The sequence below is a fragment of the Linepithema humile genome, chromosome 8 (assembly GCF_040581485.1).
Source record: "Linepithema humile isolate Giens D197 chromosome 8, Lhum_UNIL_v1.0, whole genome shotgun sequence".
Classification (NCBI taxonomy): Eukaryota; Metazoa; Arthropoda; class Insecta; order Hymenoptera; family Formicidae; genus Linepithema; species Linepithema humile.
In genome coordinates, this window is record NC_090135.1 from 9,385,645 (window position 1) to 9,401,860 (window position 16,216).

The following is a 16,216-nucleotide window of genomic DNA, read 5'->3' on the forward strand; positions in this document are numbered from 1 at the left end:
TAATTTTTCCCTTTCTGGTTTTTTAACGCAGATTATGAAGAAATAAGTCTCCGTGAAGCTCAGAAGAAACGGCGGATTTAATATCTTGCGCCAGAATTGGAAAAAATTCCGGAGACGGAAAATTTCTTTTTTTTAAGTTGCTTAACGTGTCTTCAATCTAAAATATATGAATAGGTTATTTGACAGACGGGAAATTTCACTCGCAAAATAGATTGTCTAAGGTTGTCGGGATCACAATATTGGGAATGAATGGAAATATTCTTCATTAATATATACATAAAAGTCCGGAATTAGAGGGAATATGTAGACCTAATGATGTAGAAATTACTTCGTACGTTTTACTGATTTTGAGAATAAATTTTACTTGAGATATCCCTCGTTGTGTTGCAAAATAATGTTGATTATGTATTTCGATTGATTCAACTTCACATGTGTTGCAAGACGAAGAGATAAATTTATCCAGATGCGCATGCGTGAGTGCGTCATTGATTATATGATCTTGATAGACTCGTACGAAGATGTTACACAGGACATGCCTTGATACTCAATACAATTATCTACATTTTTCCGTAACTAACACTTGTGTGACACGTAAAAATTATATCAAGTATTAAATAAATACCATTAATATCAACAAACGTAAATAACAGATATAAATTACATTAATAGCAAATAAATTTGCGTTTAAAAAAAAATTGATTTTACTGACTGTGAATAAATAAATGTACTTCACAATAATTAAGCTTTTAGCGCTACTAACACCATTTTTACACACAACTGTCAGTTTCTACAAAATTATAATTATGAGTATCACAAAGATGACATCGTCCTTTAGTAAGCTACTCGTAGCACATAGCAATAAAATTATTTATATGATATACTTAATATAAAATTCGTTAATATCTATTCCCTAATGTCTATAAAATCGTTTTTATATATTCGCAGTTTTCCTATTTTTCTTTCTTTTATAGCTTTACATACTCTGGCTTTCCTTTGCTTTCTTACTATCTTCTAACTTTATATATTCTGGTTTTCCTTCTTTATCCCAGATTGTTTTCATCTTTTGAAAGGCAAAGACCGCATACAATGCTATGAAAAAAAAATATTTTGTGTTAAAATATCTAACATTAGATTATTTGAATTATACCTTCCTTCATTTTTTTATTATAATTTTTGTACTCACAAGTAACTTCCCATTCCGATTGTGAAAGAGTGCCAATCTTATGTTGATCTGTAGACGAATTCTGTATATACTGCACTGCGTGCTGATAATCTTGTTCACGATCGCCGAGTAGTCGACTTTTATTATCTGGCAAATAAGTCTCCAGCGCTTCCATATTCACCAACAAGGACCTACCTTCCTCCTTGAAACGTTCGTAATACTTATCAAACCTGAAAGTGGAAATTTTGAAATAGTTTAAATTTAAAATAAGATTAAAAGAATTTACTTAAATATCTATGTAAATTTATTTAAATATATCTATTTAAATTTTAATTAATATTTAAAGAAAATATAGATAAAATTAAGATAAAAAAAGTCATTTTTGTAGTTATTCTCTAATATATACAAATAATTAAGATATTTAAATGTATGTATCTTCTCTTACCTTTCAAATTCCACTAATTCGAGACCGTATTTCAGAGCTAATTTACACAGAATGGGTAGATACACTAAGAATTCTGGGCAATCAACTACACCTTCCAGATGAAAATCGTATTTAGCGCCAAAAAGTGGCGGATTTGTTTTGTCACATTGAAAATCGACACTGTATATGTTGTTGCCGAATTTGTTGCCATCGCACTTTTGCCACCTAGAACTGTTAAACAAATAGTTAGCGTATATGTTTGCTTTATATAAAATCTCACGCAAAATAAATATACAATTCAAACAGTCTTCAAGAATATAAAAAATAAAATAGAAATTATATAGTAATTATTATGTAGTAGTACAGATCATATAATAGTAAAATAATTAAAGTATTATTTTACATATAAGTGCATAATAGATATTTATTAGTCAAGCACTTTTATTATCTGATAGAAATAGAACAGAAAAATGATTAGAAATTTTTGAAGAGTACATTTAAATTTATATTATTTTAGAAAAAGTAATGTGATCTTAAAAAATGGATATTCCTAAAGAAAAAATACATACACTAAATCATATGCATCTGGGATGGTGCCAATAAAGTAGCCACCTGTCTTTAAACACTCGGCGGCATTCCGGAGCATGCATTCTGCCTGCGGTAGGGATTCAAAACTGTAATGGAATGCAAATTGACAGCTGACGAAATCCAATTGTATGCTGGGATCCTTGAACTTCTCCCTCAAACGTACCTGCAACACTTGTGATTAACAAACTTCCATTGACAAGTGCTTTTCATGCTAAATAAAAGTGCAAATAGCATTTAGACACATAAAGATATGTGTAATCTACCTTTGTACAATCAGCTGGTATAAATTCTGCGGTGAAACTTCTCTCCTTGAAACCCTTCTTGTTCATCATATCAGTATACCGTTGTTGACACTGCTCTAATGACACTTGTGCTATGTCTGTACAAATCAGATGTGAGATATGGATCTTTTTCCACTTGAAAAGATCTCCACCTTTTCCACAGCACATATCCATTACTTTTAGTGAGGTACTAAAACCTTTCCTCACTTTATTCGCATAGTCACCTGATAAATAATTTATATTAATTTATTCATTTGCAAGAATAACAACTATTTAATAAAATAAAACAGATTAATATAAAAACACAATAATAAAATAAGGACCAATGAGAAAGCTAAATTTAGTTTTTTTTTTAACAATTAAAGAAAATACAAAGCAAAATTTAAAATTTTTCACTATTTTAAGTTTTTATATTAGTATAATTACAGTAAATAATTATAGTATTATTATAGTATTGCGTTTGACTGTTTGAACTCTCATTGGTCTTTTCTTACTGTTGCAATGTTATTTAATTAATATTTCAACAAATAATTAAAAAATTTATTAAGAAATCAATAATTACTTATAAGCATGCTCTTGATCCAATTATTAAAATTTCTCATATACACAATTCGGCTTTGATTTCGATATGAGAGACCCTTTTCCTCCAGTGCATTATAGTGCTCTGCCACCAAAGCTGTATTGTCAATGCTTCTGCTTGCATCAGATGTATTGTCCTCTTCTTCATTATTTCCAGATGTCGTCAAATCTGAAGAAATACTTGAACCCTGCAACAAATAAGGTATTAATAAAATTTTCAAGATTATATTCAATAGTAATATGTAGTTTATAAACTCACAGGAGATGTAACATCCTTATTAATAGCATATTTTGCTTTTTTTGGGGACTCTTCATGATCAGATGATAATCTGCACTTCTTGCTCTGAGGACTCTTTATATCTGTACTTTCATTTGTTTCTGATTTCTTTAACGTTTCAGATTCTTCTGCAGCATAAAATTTTATCATCTCACTGAATTTTGCTTTTTTTGAGGACTCTTCATGATCAGATGATAATCTGCACTTCTTGCTCTGAGGACTCTTTATATCTGTACTTTCATTCGTTTCTGATTTCTTTAATGTTTCAGATTCTTCTGCGGCATAAAATTTTATCATCTCACTGAATTTTGCTTTTTTTGGAGACTCTTCATGATCAGATGATAATCTGCGCTTCTTGCTCTGAGGACTCTTTATATCTGTACTTTCATTCGTTTCTGATTTCTTTAATGTTTCAGATTCTTCTGCGGCATAAAATTTTATCATCTCACTGAAAACCATTAGAGTTTTTATTACATTATGTTAAGTTTCCTATATTGGAATAAGTATATTGTAGAAAAAGTAATTAATTTTCATTTATTCATTATAAAATCACTGATAATTTTAATTAGTTTGTGATTCTGGTGTAAATAAGATTACGTGTTTATTCAAAGTTATATAAAATCGACATGCTTTCATTTATAGAAATAATAAAAACAATGATAAAAGTAACATAAATTAATATAAACAATGTGAAAGTAAGCATTAGAATATAAATAATATTTAGGAATAAATCAAGTTTAAAATTAGAATATTGATTATAATTAAATAAAAGTCGTTGTTAATTATTTATAATTGAAGTCAGTTGTTTAAAACTAAAAAAATATACGATAATAAAATAATAAAAGAATACTGTGTTTTAAAATGTAGAAAATGTAGATAGAAAAGGCAAAATGTAGAAAAAGCAGACCTTGCATGCTGTTTCTCGTCAGTCTTGTCTCTCGCTTCTGCACTAAGTGTTGACATATCGATGCCTTGATATATGAATTGTAAATAAAAAGGCACACGTTGTAGAACGAAAAATCGTTTCAGCTATTAAAAATGCGAGGAACACCTGCGTATCATCATCACACGTTAGCGAAATCTCAAGTAGACTTTATAAACTCACTTCTTCCTTTTACACCTTGCATATATCTATATATCCATAACTACCATTTATTATATCTATGGATCTTACGCCATAAATAATGTCGTCTATGATAGACGACTCACATTACATTCTATAGAAGCTATCTTTATTTTTTGTAAGAATAAAAATGTCGGTGATTAAAATCCCTAGGAAATGCATTTTTCTATTGGACCGTTATTTTTATGTTTGTACACTTTTTTGTGGATAAACTATTATGTTTGATAGCGATTTCAGTGGGGCCAACAAAGTTGAATAAAGTGATTGACTGAAACGACTAAAATAAAATTAGGTTATAAATTCTACGAAAATTCTTGAGTTTCACAGTGAAATTGTTTAATTGGACATAAATGGAACGAGTAAAAGTTTTTTCTTAATTAACGATTTATATCTATGCTATAGAATATCAAATCTCACCGCAAAATTAATTGGTCACGAGTTATTTTATGGATTATGAACGTAAATTGAAACACTAAGTGATTATTTATTTTTAAAATATCTTAAAAGATGATATCGCGGTTATATGTATTTATCATTATATATTAAAGAAACTATGTTTACAAAAACAAAGAAAATTACATTTAATAACAAAGCTAAATCCTGAAGAAAAATGCTTTGTTTATGACAGTGTTGCCACTACGCACAATAACAACAGGGATTAGAAAATTGTTGGATACAATTGTTTGTTTACCTTATTTAAGTGTATCTAGATAAGAGGAAGTACACATATAAAATGTCCATTGTCTTTCTTTGACATTTGGTGTGACAATATGGGCATATAATGTGTGGAGTTGTAACTTTGATGACAACTAAATTGGTAAGCAACTGTCAACCCAATACACACGTTCTCATCTATTATCTGATCTAGATCTATCGTACTTGAGGCTCTTATCTTGCAGCTTATCTAAAATTCAATAAGAATCCAAGATAAATAATATTGCTATAACATTTGATTTATGCCTTATAATCAGTTCCTGCTTATTTCAGCCATTCCAGGTATTTAATCATATAACATTTTTCTACTATTCTGTATATAACAGTGAGGCTTGTATGCATCCTGTTAATATGGACAGCTTCCCTACACAGAGCTATGACTGCAAGATGGAAACATTTGAGACGTATGATGAATCCATAGTCACTGCTACAAATCATCAACGTGATGTTGCACAACCTGTCAACAATCAAACACCTGTACAGCAGCTGCAGATGCACAGCCCAGATGCATCAAGTCACGACGCATCAACGTTGCAGCAACAACAGCAGCAGCAGCAGCAACAAGTAGAGCAGACACAGCAGATCATGCTTCAATCAAACACTCAGCAAAACCCGAATCTAACTCCAGTCCGATTACCAGCTATATTAGATGGAGAATTCTTCATAGTGGTCAGAGTACGAGATACCAATGTCTCAGTGCGCTGTTTGCAGTGTCAGAAAGTGTTGAACGGCAATCTGAAATCCACTGGCAATTTTCTTAGTCATATAAAGGTAAATTATAACATTAATTAATAGACAGAAAAATGAACTCTTTGATATAATTGAAGTAGAGAGAGAGAGAGAGAAAGAGAGAGAGAAGTATCAATAAGAGTCTGAGTACAATTGTATTGGTGCATTTTATCTTTGATTTAATTTAATTTCAAGTCTGTTGATATATTTTTTTTCTTGTTTTTTTTTCGATATTTATGGATAACAATTAATGATATGCCAACAAATAACTGAAACTCCTTGTTACGGCTTCTCTTGTGATTGTAGATTCCAAGAATTTGGACAGAGAAATTTGTCAATCTTGTTTCTTTTTTGTAGCGGTTACATCCGTTTCTGATTGAGAAAATAAGATGCAAATCTAATCAGAGAAAGCCCGCGATGATGTATATCGACTCGACGTCATCTGATAAATGCTCGGATATAATGCAAGCAAAACGTATAGTGGTGCAAAGCAAGAAACGTTGTAAAGCGGTAAGCACAATTCTTTTCTATTTGTTATTTATTTTGCTGTTCCGTGTGCTTGCGCATATATATTAAATTAATAAAAATAATTACATTAGAATTATTTAAATTATTTTTTACGCAGATTATTTTTACATTAAAAAATAGAATAAAATCAACATATATTTTTTAAACTCAAATTAGCTGTGCTTTTTTTCTTATTGGTCTTTCTTTTGTCACTACAGTTTATCACAGCACCTATTTTTTTCTCTACTTACATTATGATTAAATTAACATATACATGCAGGAGGAATCTCCGGCCGAAATCGAAGAATCTTACAATAATCAATCCCCAAATTGGAATGATGGATCATTGACGCAACGACAATCTGAAGAACCGGAGTCCACAGATCTGCCTTTGAAGATACCGCATAACAATCCATTGGTGATAGAAGACGAATTTGACGCGATCGGCCGTAACGTCGCTGCCAAGCTCAGGAACATGAAGATGGACCAAAGAATAATCGCCGAAAAATTGCTGAATGACATTTTATTCGAAGCTCAGCTCGGCAATCTTCACAGAGATTCGAGTATTCACGTGTGAAAAAATAATGTACAAATGGCCGATACATATATCTTCTAAGGAATCGCGAACGAACGATCTCTGTGTCCCGCCCGATTCAGCGGAAAGTCGCAAGCGATGTGATCAATAGATTTATCTGTAAGCTATACAACGTATGCTTGTGTGTGCATGAAAATAGTGCGTTCAATGATGAATAGCTATTTTTTTTGGAATACTAAAGGATTGTGATTTAATTTTATTGAAAGACATTTTTATATCTTGTAATATATCTTGTATATCTTGTAACATATATTCGCCGCACAGTCGTCTAGAGAATTATCTCTAAATTTTTGGACAATGGAGAGAAATTTATGTAATTTTATGTATCTTGTTTTTATATATTATGTAAATTTATGTATCAAGTAATTTTAGATATATATATATTTAGATATATATATATAAGCGTACACATAGGGCCACTCTTTTTATAAATAATATGCAAATGTATATGTGTATATATTTATAACTTGTAAATATATTCGCAATTCGTAAAGCATATTGTTAAAAAGTGGAACATGCTGCCTAAAATAGGTGCAAAAGATTTTTGACACTTTTGCATTGAGATCTATTTTAAAGATCAGAAGACAATCGAAGAAATTTTTCTAGATAAAAAATGCATTGGCAATATTTTGATTAAAATTCATTCGAAACCGTGCGCAATTGTATGTAACAAAAATGACAATCTTTTGCACCAGTCTAACAATGACTATGTCTAAAAGTCTTTTTTACATGAATTATACGTTCTACAATTAGCATAAGACTGCAGTCAATTGTAACGCGTATAGCAATTGTTCATATAAATATATATTAATATATATATTTAATATAAATAATATATATTTAATATATATATATAATATAATATATTTTTAGGAGGGTGAAATAGTCGTCGAAACATCTGAACACAAGAAGTTTGGGCTTTTGCTAAGTCAGAGAATAATATCTATAGAATCTAAATAAAATACGACGTAATGTTCAATGCATATCCGAACGTTTTTGCTTTCTCCGCTGTGTTACGTCAATTCCTACATTTTCCTTACGCGTAAGTATAACATAGTAAAAGGAAGTACGATTCTCAGAAGACTTTTCGAAAGGACGGAACTGCCTCGAGCGATCGTCAGCTACTGTACACTCGGCACTTCTTTGGCTTGAACATCGCGTGGTACACCAGGGTCGAGAGGACGCAGAGCGCCATGCTAACAAGGATCGCGCAGAATATGTAGGTATACCAGAAACCGTCCCAGTCGGCGTTCACGTACCACGACAGAGTGAGCGCGGTGTTCTGCGCCATCACCAACACGTAGTATGGCAGCGTCCACCAATCGGCGTACTTGAACTTGATCCGGTACTCGATCAGGCTGAACACATAGACCAGGCCGAGCCAGAGATTAACGAGGCACGCGATCGCATCGTAATACTTGGAGTAGTAAAAGAGATAGATAAGCATAGCGGCGTAGTGCACGCTGAGCACCGCCAGCACGATCGTAGGATAGAACTCGTATGCCAAGGCGATGGCAAACACGCGCGCCAGGATGAAGAGGAACCACCAGACGAAGGACAGGAACTTGCCCATCGGGTCGTCCTCTTCGAGACCTTTCTCGGAATACTTGCGTTTAGGAACTTTCAGGCTCTGCCCGTCGTTGCTGCCGCTGCCGCTGCCAATCAGTCTTTGACTCGATTCGACGGTCGACGTCGTATTCGTTGCTTCCGCTTCTCTGTAAACGGAATCCGGACGCGGAGGCGCTGGCGCATCCGGCACCGGAAGCGGGGCGACCGTCGTGATGCCGCGCAACGGCGTCGGCGGCGGCGTTACGTGCGCATTTTTCGGCGGCAACGGCGGCGTCACAGAGATTTGACGGTTTAATGAAGCTGCACGGGATTCCTCTTGAAGCTGCCGTTCGTAATCGGGAATCGGAGTTTCTTCCAATGGATTGTTTTCCGGTGACTCGGCTGGTGCGTCTGGCTTGTTCTCCTGCGATGACGGAGCAGGTAACATTTGCAATGGCGCCTTCTCTTCGATATTTTTCAATTCCTATTCGAATTAAATTAACAATGTTTGTTGTGCTCCAAAATAAACCTTTTCTCAACAATTAAATTAAACGTATAAAGTACACAAATAGCATTGAATACAAAGATAAAACATGTAAAATTTACAGAATATTAATCATTTGAAATTCTCTGTATATAAAAAAAGATTGTACCAAGACTTATATTTATGCAAACATAATATCTTTGAGATTACTGGACTATTATCTTTTAATAAATTATTAATGATTTATGTACCTCAATGCGGTACTTCTTCAGCCACATTGCCCATGGCAATTTTCTGCCGTTTACACGCTGGCTTTCAAATCTTTGAAAAGAAGCTGCTTGAATGGCCAATATTATGATAGACATGATGATGCATAGCACTTGTATCGTCACTGTAATAGTATATTATTATTATTATATTGCTTTTTGAGTTATAAAAAAGTTATATTTACATGAGAAAAAAAATGGCTTACCTGATTGATAGCTGCGCGGAGTAGAGCTCTGTCTAAAGAGCAGATGCGTCTGAAAGACGGCCTGCGGAGCGGCTTGAAACCATGCTTGCAGGAAAAAGTACAGTTCAATAGCTGCGGGCGCTGCAGCTACATTTAACGTCTTAACTCTCGCATCTCCTGACAAATTTATGGCATCTACAGACAGTACGATCAGTCCTGCGTATCTATAAAAACGTAATGATTTCCATATATGATTATTTACCATCTAAACTGTGTAAATTAATCAGATGACTTAAGTAATTGAATTCCAAGTTATTAAAAGAGACAAAAATTAATTAAACTATCAAATAAATTGATTTCTTCAAAATTATGCAATACCTGTACAGTACGAAGAAGACGAAGAACAAGAGCTGGCACACTTGGAGGCCAAACCAACGAAGAACACCCTTCGACACTTTGTCATCATCTGTCATCCACCAATCTGGCCTTGAGACTGTCAGTATAAAGTATGTGAGTGCTGGGGCATACATGAACAAAATGGTGGAACTTCCCCATAGTGGATTGCCTTCCCTGAAGTGTTGAATAGCTACCACCAAATCAGCAGCAAAGTGAACAATATACACAAAACAATTGAGCAATATTGGTATGAGGAAGATCAGGTATATCTGCTCCGTTGATTTCAACGGGATCTTCATGCAACGTATGGATTTTCTATGACAAAGCTCAGTTGTGTCATATGCCATTTTTGCAGAATTAGCAGGTCTGCTTCAGGTCATTTTTCTCTTTTGATACCATATGTATTCTGCATTCAGAATTCTTCCACTGCCTAAAAAGAAGAAAGTATGGTTAGTAAGAAAAAAATAAAAGCAGCCATGATAAAAAAAATAGTATTATTATTACTAAATGTTATTTATTCTAATGTAATAAAATGTGGAATATTTTTGCTATATAATAAATAACAAAATAATCCGTGGAAAAAATTTGTTATAAATAATATTTTAACGTGCGTGTGAATTTATTTAATATTTCCTATATGCAAGATATTTATTAGAAGACTGAACATATTGAAATATTAGCTGCTAAACAATTAGTATACATACTGAGACTTTACCATAAATTGTTATGGATCAACTATGACGTTTCTAAAACAGCCTCTTGAGACTAATGGAATCATTTCCACAATAAAGACCACAGTGTTTTACCAAATAGCGCAGTCGCACTCTTCGGTTTTGCACCAAACAGCAGTATCATTGATATTCCTCCATTTGCTCCACATTTACAAAAAATACAAAACACTCCGTGTAAATTACAGTCGCGCGCAACTTGTGAGGTTACGATGAACTTTACGGAAGAATGATAAGGAAGACAAGTGGTGCAGTTTGATCGATTAGTCAACGTGCCGAAAGAAAGATAAACTGATAAGCCTTAGTTTCGCAAGGTGACGATAAAACGTCTTCGAGTGCTGATACCATGTTGCCTTTGTTACGTACAGTATAGGTTATGGTTATTTTTTTTCTTTTTCAATCGCAGACGACGCGAACGAACACGTACACCAAAAACGCCATACGAGTGCAAGAGCACTCGTCCCGTCGCGCATCCGAAGGAAAGCGTCGACTCGTGCGCGCACGCATACATCGTATAAAAAAGATAACCTGCAAATGTGTATAATCCGATCTAACCTAATCTGAGGACATCTGAAAATAACCATTCTTTTCAACTGCATTATAATGCACTTCTTGCATTCAAATTAGAATATTTTTAATCATCTGGATAATTTAAAAGACCACAAAAAACGAAGTTAAAAAACAAATGCATTTAATAATTGCATTACCAAGAAAGGAAAATATACAAGCAGAAAAGCGCATTGCAAGCGCCATCTGGGAGTATTTCGAAACTGATTTTTTAAGCGCGGTTTTTAAAATGAGATTGTAATATTATCAATACATAAATTATATGTAATACAAATTATCAATACATAAATTAGTGAGTCAATATATTTGCTCTGTTAACATATTTTGTCATTTCACAGAACCTAACAAAGACTGATGGGTGAATTTTATTGACAAAGTAGCACTTTATTCATATGAAAAAGTAATACAACGTTAGGGCCTAGTTGCAGAATATATTTTATAGATCTTTCTATTTATTAGTGATCATTGATTTCTCTCCCTTTCTATCATGCTAACACAAAGAGACGTCATTCGAATAATTAATTCTTCTTCTCCAGAATCATTTAAAGCGTATGTATAGAGACAATTAGAAGGCCATTGTTTTTTGGACACTATTTCTGTATATTTATATGATGCTCTGCTCAAGACTTTTAGATTATATCTCATGTGAAAATGTGGACGCCGTAAGCTTGTTATTGCGCGCATATATTACTCTCATCTTTCTGCGCAAAATCACTGTGTTTGTTATCGTGAGTTACAATCGTTTGTAGTTCACTAAAACGTACACTTCTCGAATTTATAAGTTTCGCTTATACGAGTGCAACTTGTAAAATACATCTTATTAATCTTTGTAACTCCAGTGAAGTATCACTGTTAATCAAAAGAGAAGTAGAAAATCCAAATAATTACTAATGAATTACAAAGATCTAAGATATATTTTCCAGAATTGCAAAACTTATAATTCGAATACTTCGAACAAGGCCTCTTTTGTAACTTGCAGTCTATATATAGGCTTAATGTAGAAAGAAAAAAAGAGAAGTAAAAAAAGGTTTTTTTTTTCCTATATGCAGATTTAAAAAAAAGTGATGTGGCATTCGCTATCGACGTGTCTAATTATTAAACCAGAGTCATTCTATGAAATACATGAAACACAGGCCTCTCCAAATTTTTGTTTCGTGAATCAAATAGTTGCATCTCGATATAACTCTGCTAAATAAGAGAAAAAACAAACAGGCTAGATTCTGAGATGATTCCACCCAAAATCGTCATATGTGACGCAATTATTGATTAGTTACATATATGAAGTGAATTTAGATAGACCTGATAGATCATAATAAAATTATTATATTATTAATTATTGACCAAGTCATGCAATGAATGATAACTTCAACTTCTTGTGATTCAATAATCGAAGCGTTAATATCGTCTATCAAATGACTCCCAGCCGGAAACAAAAATAGAGATTGTTAAAAATTCATTTTACGGTGCATGTAGAAGCGTTTGTCGATTGTGTACATGTGCTATTTTTCAGGTATATGTATAATCGAGGAGGCGAACGCACAAATGTCTCTCGGCCCTAGCCTTTTACCAGAGCTCGCCATCCTTCTCCTTAGCTGGAACTTCGATTACTCGCGGCTTGTCGATTATTCTGGCAGTGCGGAGACCTTTTTCCACAATGCCAATAATCCACGCTTGATATCCTTCCTGTTTCTCGATGTCTTTGCAGTACGCCGCAGCCTGTAGAGCATATGATATGTCATGAATATCAACAAACTATGTAGCCTAAATTTTTATATTACAACATTATCATATTGAATTTGTAGATAAAACACATCTAAATTTGAGCAGAACTTATTCATCTAAATTAAAGTGCAGGCTCTACCTGCCGTTTTTTGCAAAATCTCATCTCTTTTGATAAGAAATACTCTACTGTATCAGCAGGAAAAAACTAGTCTACAATTTATGAATGTATAAACAAAAAAAGAAAAGATTTGTAGTTGTGCCTACAAATTTAATAATTTGACAATAGTAGCTAATTGACCTGTTCTCGAGGAAGGCAAATAAGTAGACCGCCACTGGTCTCAGCCGAATGACCCTGTAGTAGCTGGAACATATTACCGCACGCCTTCGCTACCGCCGCCATTTTCGAGATAACAGGCAAATTGTGAATAACAAAGGAGACTTCATTCTTTTGGTGTTTGGCCAAATTCTGAGCATGTCCCAGAAGACCGAAGCCCGTCACATCTGTGGCCCCATGTGCGTTGTACTTATGCATCAATCTAGCAGCTGGAAAGACGATAAAATAACCGCAATTAACATTTATTAATTTCGAGCAAGATTTTATTAATTAATTTTAACAAAACATTTTTTACATAAAATTAAGGGGCAGTTTAAGTGTAGGATGGTCTTCAGAACTAAATATTAAAGCATAGATAGTTATAGAAAACCTCCATTTCTCTACCTGCCGTTCTTTAGAATATCTCACTGACAAGAGATACTCTACTGTATCAGCAGGAGAAAATAAATTTATAATTTGTATGAGCGAGAAATTTTTTTAAAGATTAAAAAATTTGTAGCAAATCAAGCTATAAGCGGACAAACAAACAAAGAATATATAGTTCTCAGATTAAGAAGTGGATTTTAATGGATTTTTAACTCAAAAGTTAATTGCAACATATTAAAATTTGGAAAATAGTAACAAACTTTTCCAATATTTTAGAGAATATAATGTCCAAATGAAGGAATGATTAAAATAAAAAATTGGATTGTCTTTATGTAAGTTTAGTATGTGTACAGCAAAGTGTTTACCTGTCCTATTCAATCTGGCCATACTATCCATTGCACGTTGATAACCCTTTCGCACATCCTCCTCACTGACTACTAGTTTAATTCTATTCCAACGATCTGGCTGGTCGAGCCATTGGTGTGCATTAACGGCGACTTGCGTACCAAGAGGTTTTGTTAAGACCAGCACATCTCCCACAACAGCGTTGTCTGGCCTAGAATTTAAAAATATTTTTAATAATTTTAAATTTTAATATTACTTTAATATGTTAAAGGATAGATGGTATCTTTTTATACTCACACAATATATTCATTTGGCTGGCAAACGGTAGTTGCAACTCCACCTATGGTGCACCAGGGGTTTACAACTGTCTGGCCACCTGTCACTGTCGTGCCTGCTTCTAAAGCAGAATCCTTAAACCCTCTCATGATCAACGGTACGACCACATCGCGTTCTTTCTCTGTCATTTTCGTACTGACTCCCAGTAACATCAGCATATTGTCGCAGTCCGTGACTCCCATCGCGTACAGATCACTAAGGACATTGGCGCACGCAATTTTACCTGAAAAGCACCTCCAATAGCAATGAAGCAAAGTGGTATATTTGTTGCATTATTAAATTTAAATTTATTAGTTAAATAATACGCTGTGCCTCTTTTTAATTCTAATCTCTTTTTAATCCCTTTATTTTTTCTTACCCATCATATAAGGATCATCAACTAGGGGATAAAAAAAATCTGTAGTTTGCACCAAGCTAAGCCCGCCGTGTCGCACTGGAGTCACGGAGGAATCCATGCCAATGCCTAAAATATTACAATTTTTTTATTAAATTACTGTTCCATATAAAATAACAAAAAATGTGTCCAATAAAAACAATTTAAATATTTTGTAACATAAAATTTTATCTTACAAGATTAAAAAAAAATAATATAAGCTTATATGACTCTTTCATCAAATAATTAAAAAATACTTTATATGTAATATAAAAAAGCATAACAATAATTAAAATATATACTATAAAAACAGTGGAAAAAAGAAATAAAAAAGGAAAATGTATATTTAAAAAATTTAATTAGAGAATACTTGTAGAAAACACAACGATCAAAGAATACTTCATACATTTATCATTAGTAAAATAAAATTTGCATATTCTATTGCTTCGAATTTGTGAAAGGATAGTCAGACAATTAACTAATTGAGGTTGAGAACATCTGTACTTCCGCTAACATAAAAGAAATTGGGCGGGAGACGACACGGCTGCCATATTACGACAGGGCTGCCTCGTGGGGTTCCCGGAGCCCCTAAATAAATAAAAAAAATTTCCTCAATTGCTTCATATTATATACTTTAAATTTAAAAAAATCATGAAAGCACATGTAAAGTTGATTAGGTATTCTTCCCGGTATTTTTCCACTCAACAATTGATATTTATAAACATTTTTCGTAAAAATACAAAAGAAAAAACGAAAAAATATACACGGTGATCAAATCTGTTGGTGCCGTAACAAGAGACTCGTTCGGTCACTTACCAATTCGAGGAATCGCCATGTGCATAAAGTGGGCATGCTCGTGATCCTGTGCGGACGCGTCATCAGCCTGCAGTCCCTCAAGGAGTTTTCCAAGAATCTCCTGAGGGACTTTACACCCTCATCCTTTTAGATCGGCGAAACGCGTCAAGCGGAAGGATGCATCGAGATCATGCGCCACCGGGTCAAATGGCCTACGTAAGGCTAAAGCATTCGGATTTCCCTCGAGCTCGAGCTGCGCCACGGCCAGGGCGTCCTGTGTCACCGGGGTGCCCTGTAGTTCCGCCATTTTGCCTAAGATGCTCTATTCGTGTTTGTGAGGTGAACTCGGCGATGCGATCAAGTCGGTTTTTACGCCTTTGCCCGATACACGCCGGTCGGCCGCGTGCTTCGCGGTGCCGCGATATGAATAACGCGTGAAGCGATCGCGATTGCCCTGTTTTCACACGCTCGTGCCGCCGCCTGTTTCCACGCTGACGATAACGGAACGCCGCCGAAGGACAGCCACTGAGATCTCCCGCGCGAACTTCCAGCAAATAAGAATTATACTATTCCACACCGGCGTCGACTAACCGGGACCATACGCACCGACAAAATGGACGCGCTACCACGGACACGGCGATATCGAGAGCGCAAGCGAGCCCCCACGATGCCACCGCCACGGTGTCGATCGGGTGCTGCGATTGGCCGATTTCGAACGCACGCAGCCGCAGTTGCCTTCGCGCTCGTGCTGTCGCTGTGTAGGACCGTATCGCGCTGCTAGCCGAACCACTG

At 34.5% G+C, this 16,216-nt stretch overlaps 4 protein-coding genes across 6 annotated transcripts; 1 reads left to right on the plus strand and 3 right to left on the minus strand.

Moving 5' to 3' along the window:
* Positions 1-336: 336 nt before the first annotated feature.
* Positions 337-4,481, minus strand: Rnmt (RNA guanine-7 methyltransferase). Its single transcript, XM_067360165.1, has 8 exons — positions 4,219-4,481; positions 3,294-3,759; positions 3,018-3,222; positions 2,438-2,679; positions 2,156-2,337; positions 1,608-1,817; positions 1,184-1,392; positions 337-1,089 (listed from the first exon to the last, which is right to left on the minus strand). Exons 1-8 carry the CDS (start codon positions 4,272-4,274, stop codon positions 974-976), a joined length of 1,686 nt encoding a protein of 561 aa, XP_067216266.1. The 5' UTR covers positions 4,275-4,481; the 3' UTR covers positions 337-973.
* Positions 4,482-4,658: 177 nt separating this feature from the next.
* On the plus strand, positions 4,659-7,962 carry LOC105676820 (protein stand still-like). 2 transcript variants are annotated; one of them, XM_012375006.2, is made up of 4 exons: positions 4,659-5,251; positions 5,475-5,919; positions 6,235-6,387; positions 6,665-7,962. In XM_012375006.2, the coding sequence occupies exons 2-4, from the start codon at positions 5,485-5,487 to the stop codon at positions 6,959-6,961; spliced, it is 885 nt and encodes a 294-aa protein (XP_012230429.2). In that variant the 5' UTR covers positions 4,659-5,251; positions 5,475-5,484; the 3' UTR covers positions 6,962-7,962. The 2 variants fall into 2 exon arrangements, with proteins under 2 accessions (XP_012230429.2, XP_012230430.2); XM_012375007.2 differs by lacking the exon at positions 4,659-5,251 and adding an exon at positions 5,334-5,430 and having other exon boundaries at positions 5,521-5,919.
* On the minus strand, positions 6,891-11,375 carry LOC105676818 (uncharacterized). 2 transcript variants are annotated; one of them, XM_012375002.2, is made up of 5 exons: positions 10,574-11,375; positions 9,841-10,288; positions 9,484-9,686; positions 9,263-9,402; positions 6,891-9,011 (listed from the first exon to the last, which is right to left on the minus strand). In XM_012375002.2, the coding sequence occupies exons 2-5, from the start codon at positions 10,203-10,205 to the stop codon at positions 8,097-8,099; spliced, it is 1,623 nt and encodes a 540-aa protein (XP_012230425.1). In that variant the 5' UTR covers positions 10,206-10,288; positions 10,574-11,375; the 3' UTR covers positions 6,891-8,096. The 2 variants fall into 2 exon arrangements, with proteins under 2 accessions (XP_012230425.1, XP_012230426.1); XM_012375003.2 differs by having other exon boundaries at positions 10,563-11,375.
* Positions 11,376-11,516: 141 nt separating this feature from the next.
* Sps1 (inactive selenide, water dikinase) lies at positions 11,517-16,050 on the minus strand. The gene is made up of 6 exons (XM_012375005.2): positions 15,446-16,050; positions 14,615-14,719; positions 14,218-14,479; positions 13,941-14,131; positions 13,174-13,418; positions 11,517-12,869 (listed from the first exon to the last, which is right to left on the minus strand). The coding sequence occupies exons 1-6, from the start codon at positions 15,729-15,731 to the stop codon at positions 12,717-12,719; spliced, it is 1,242 nt and encodes a 413-aa protein (XP_012230428.1). The 5' UTR covers positions 15,732-16,050; the 3' UTR covers positions 11,517-12,716.
* Positions 16,051-16,216: the final 166 nt, after the last annotated feature.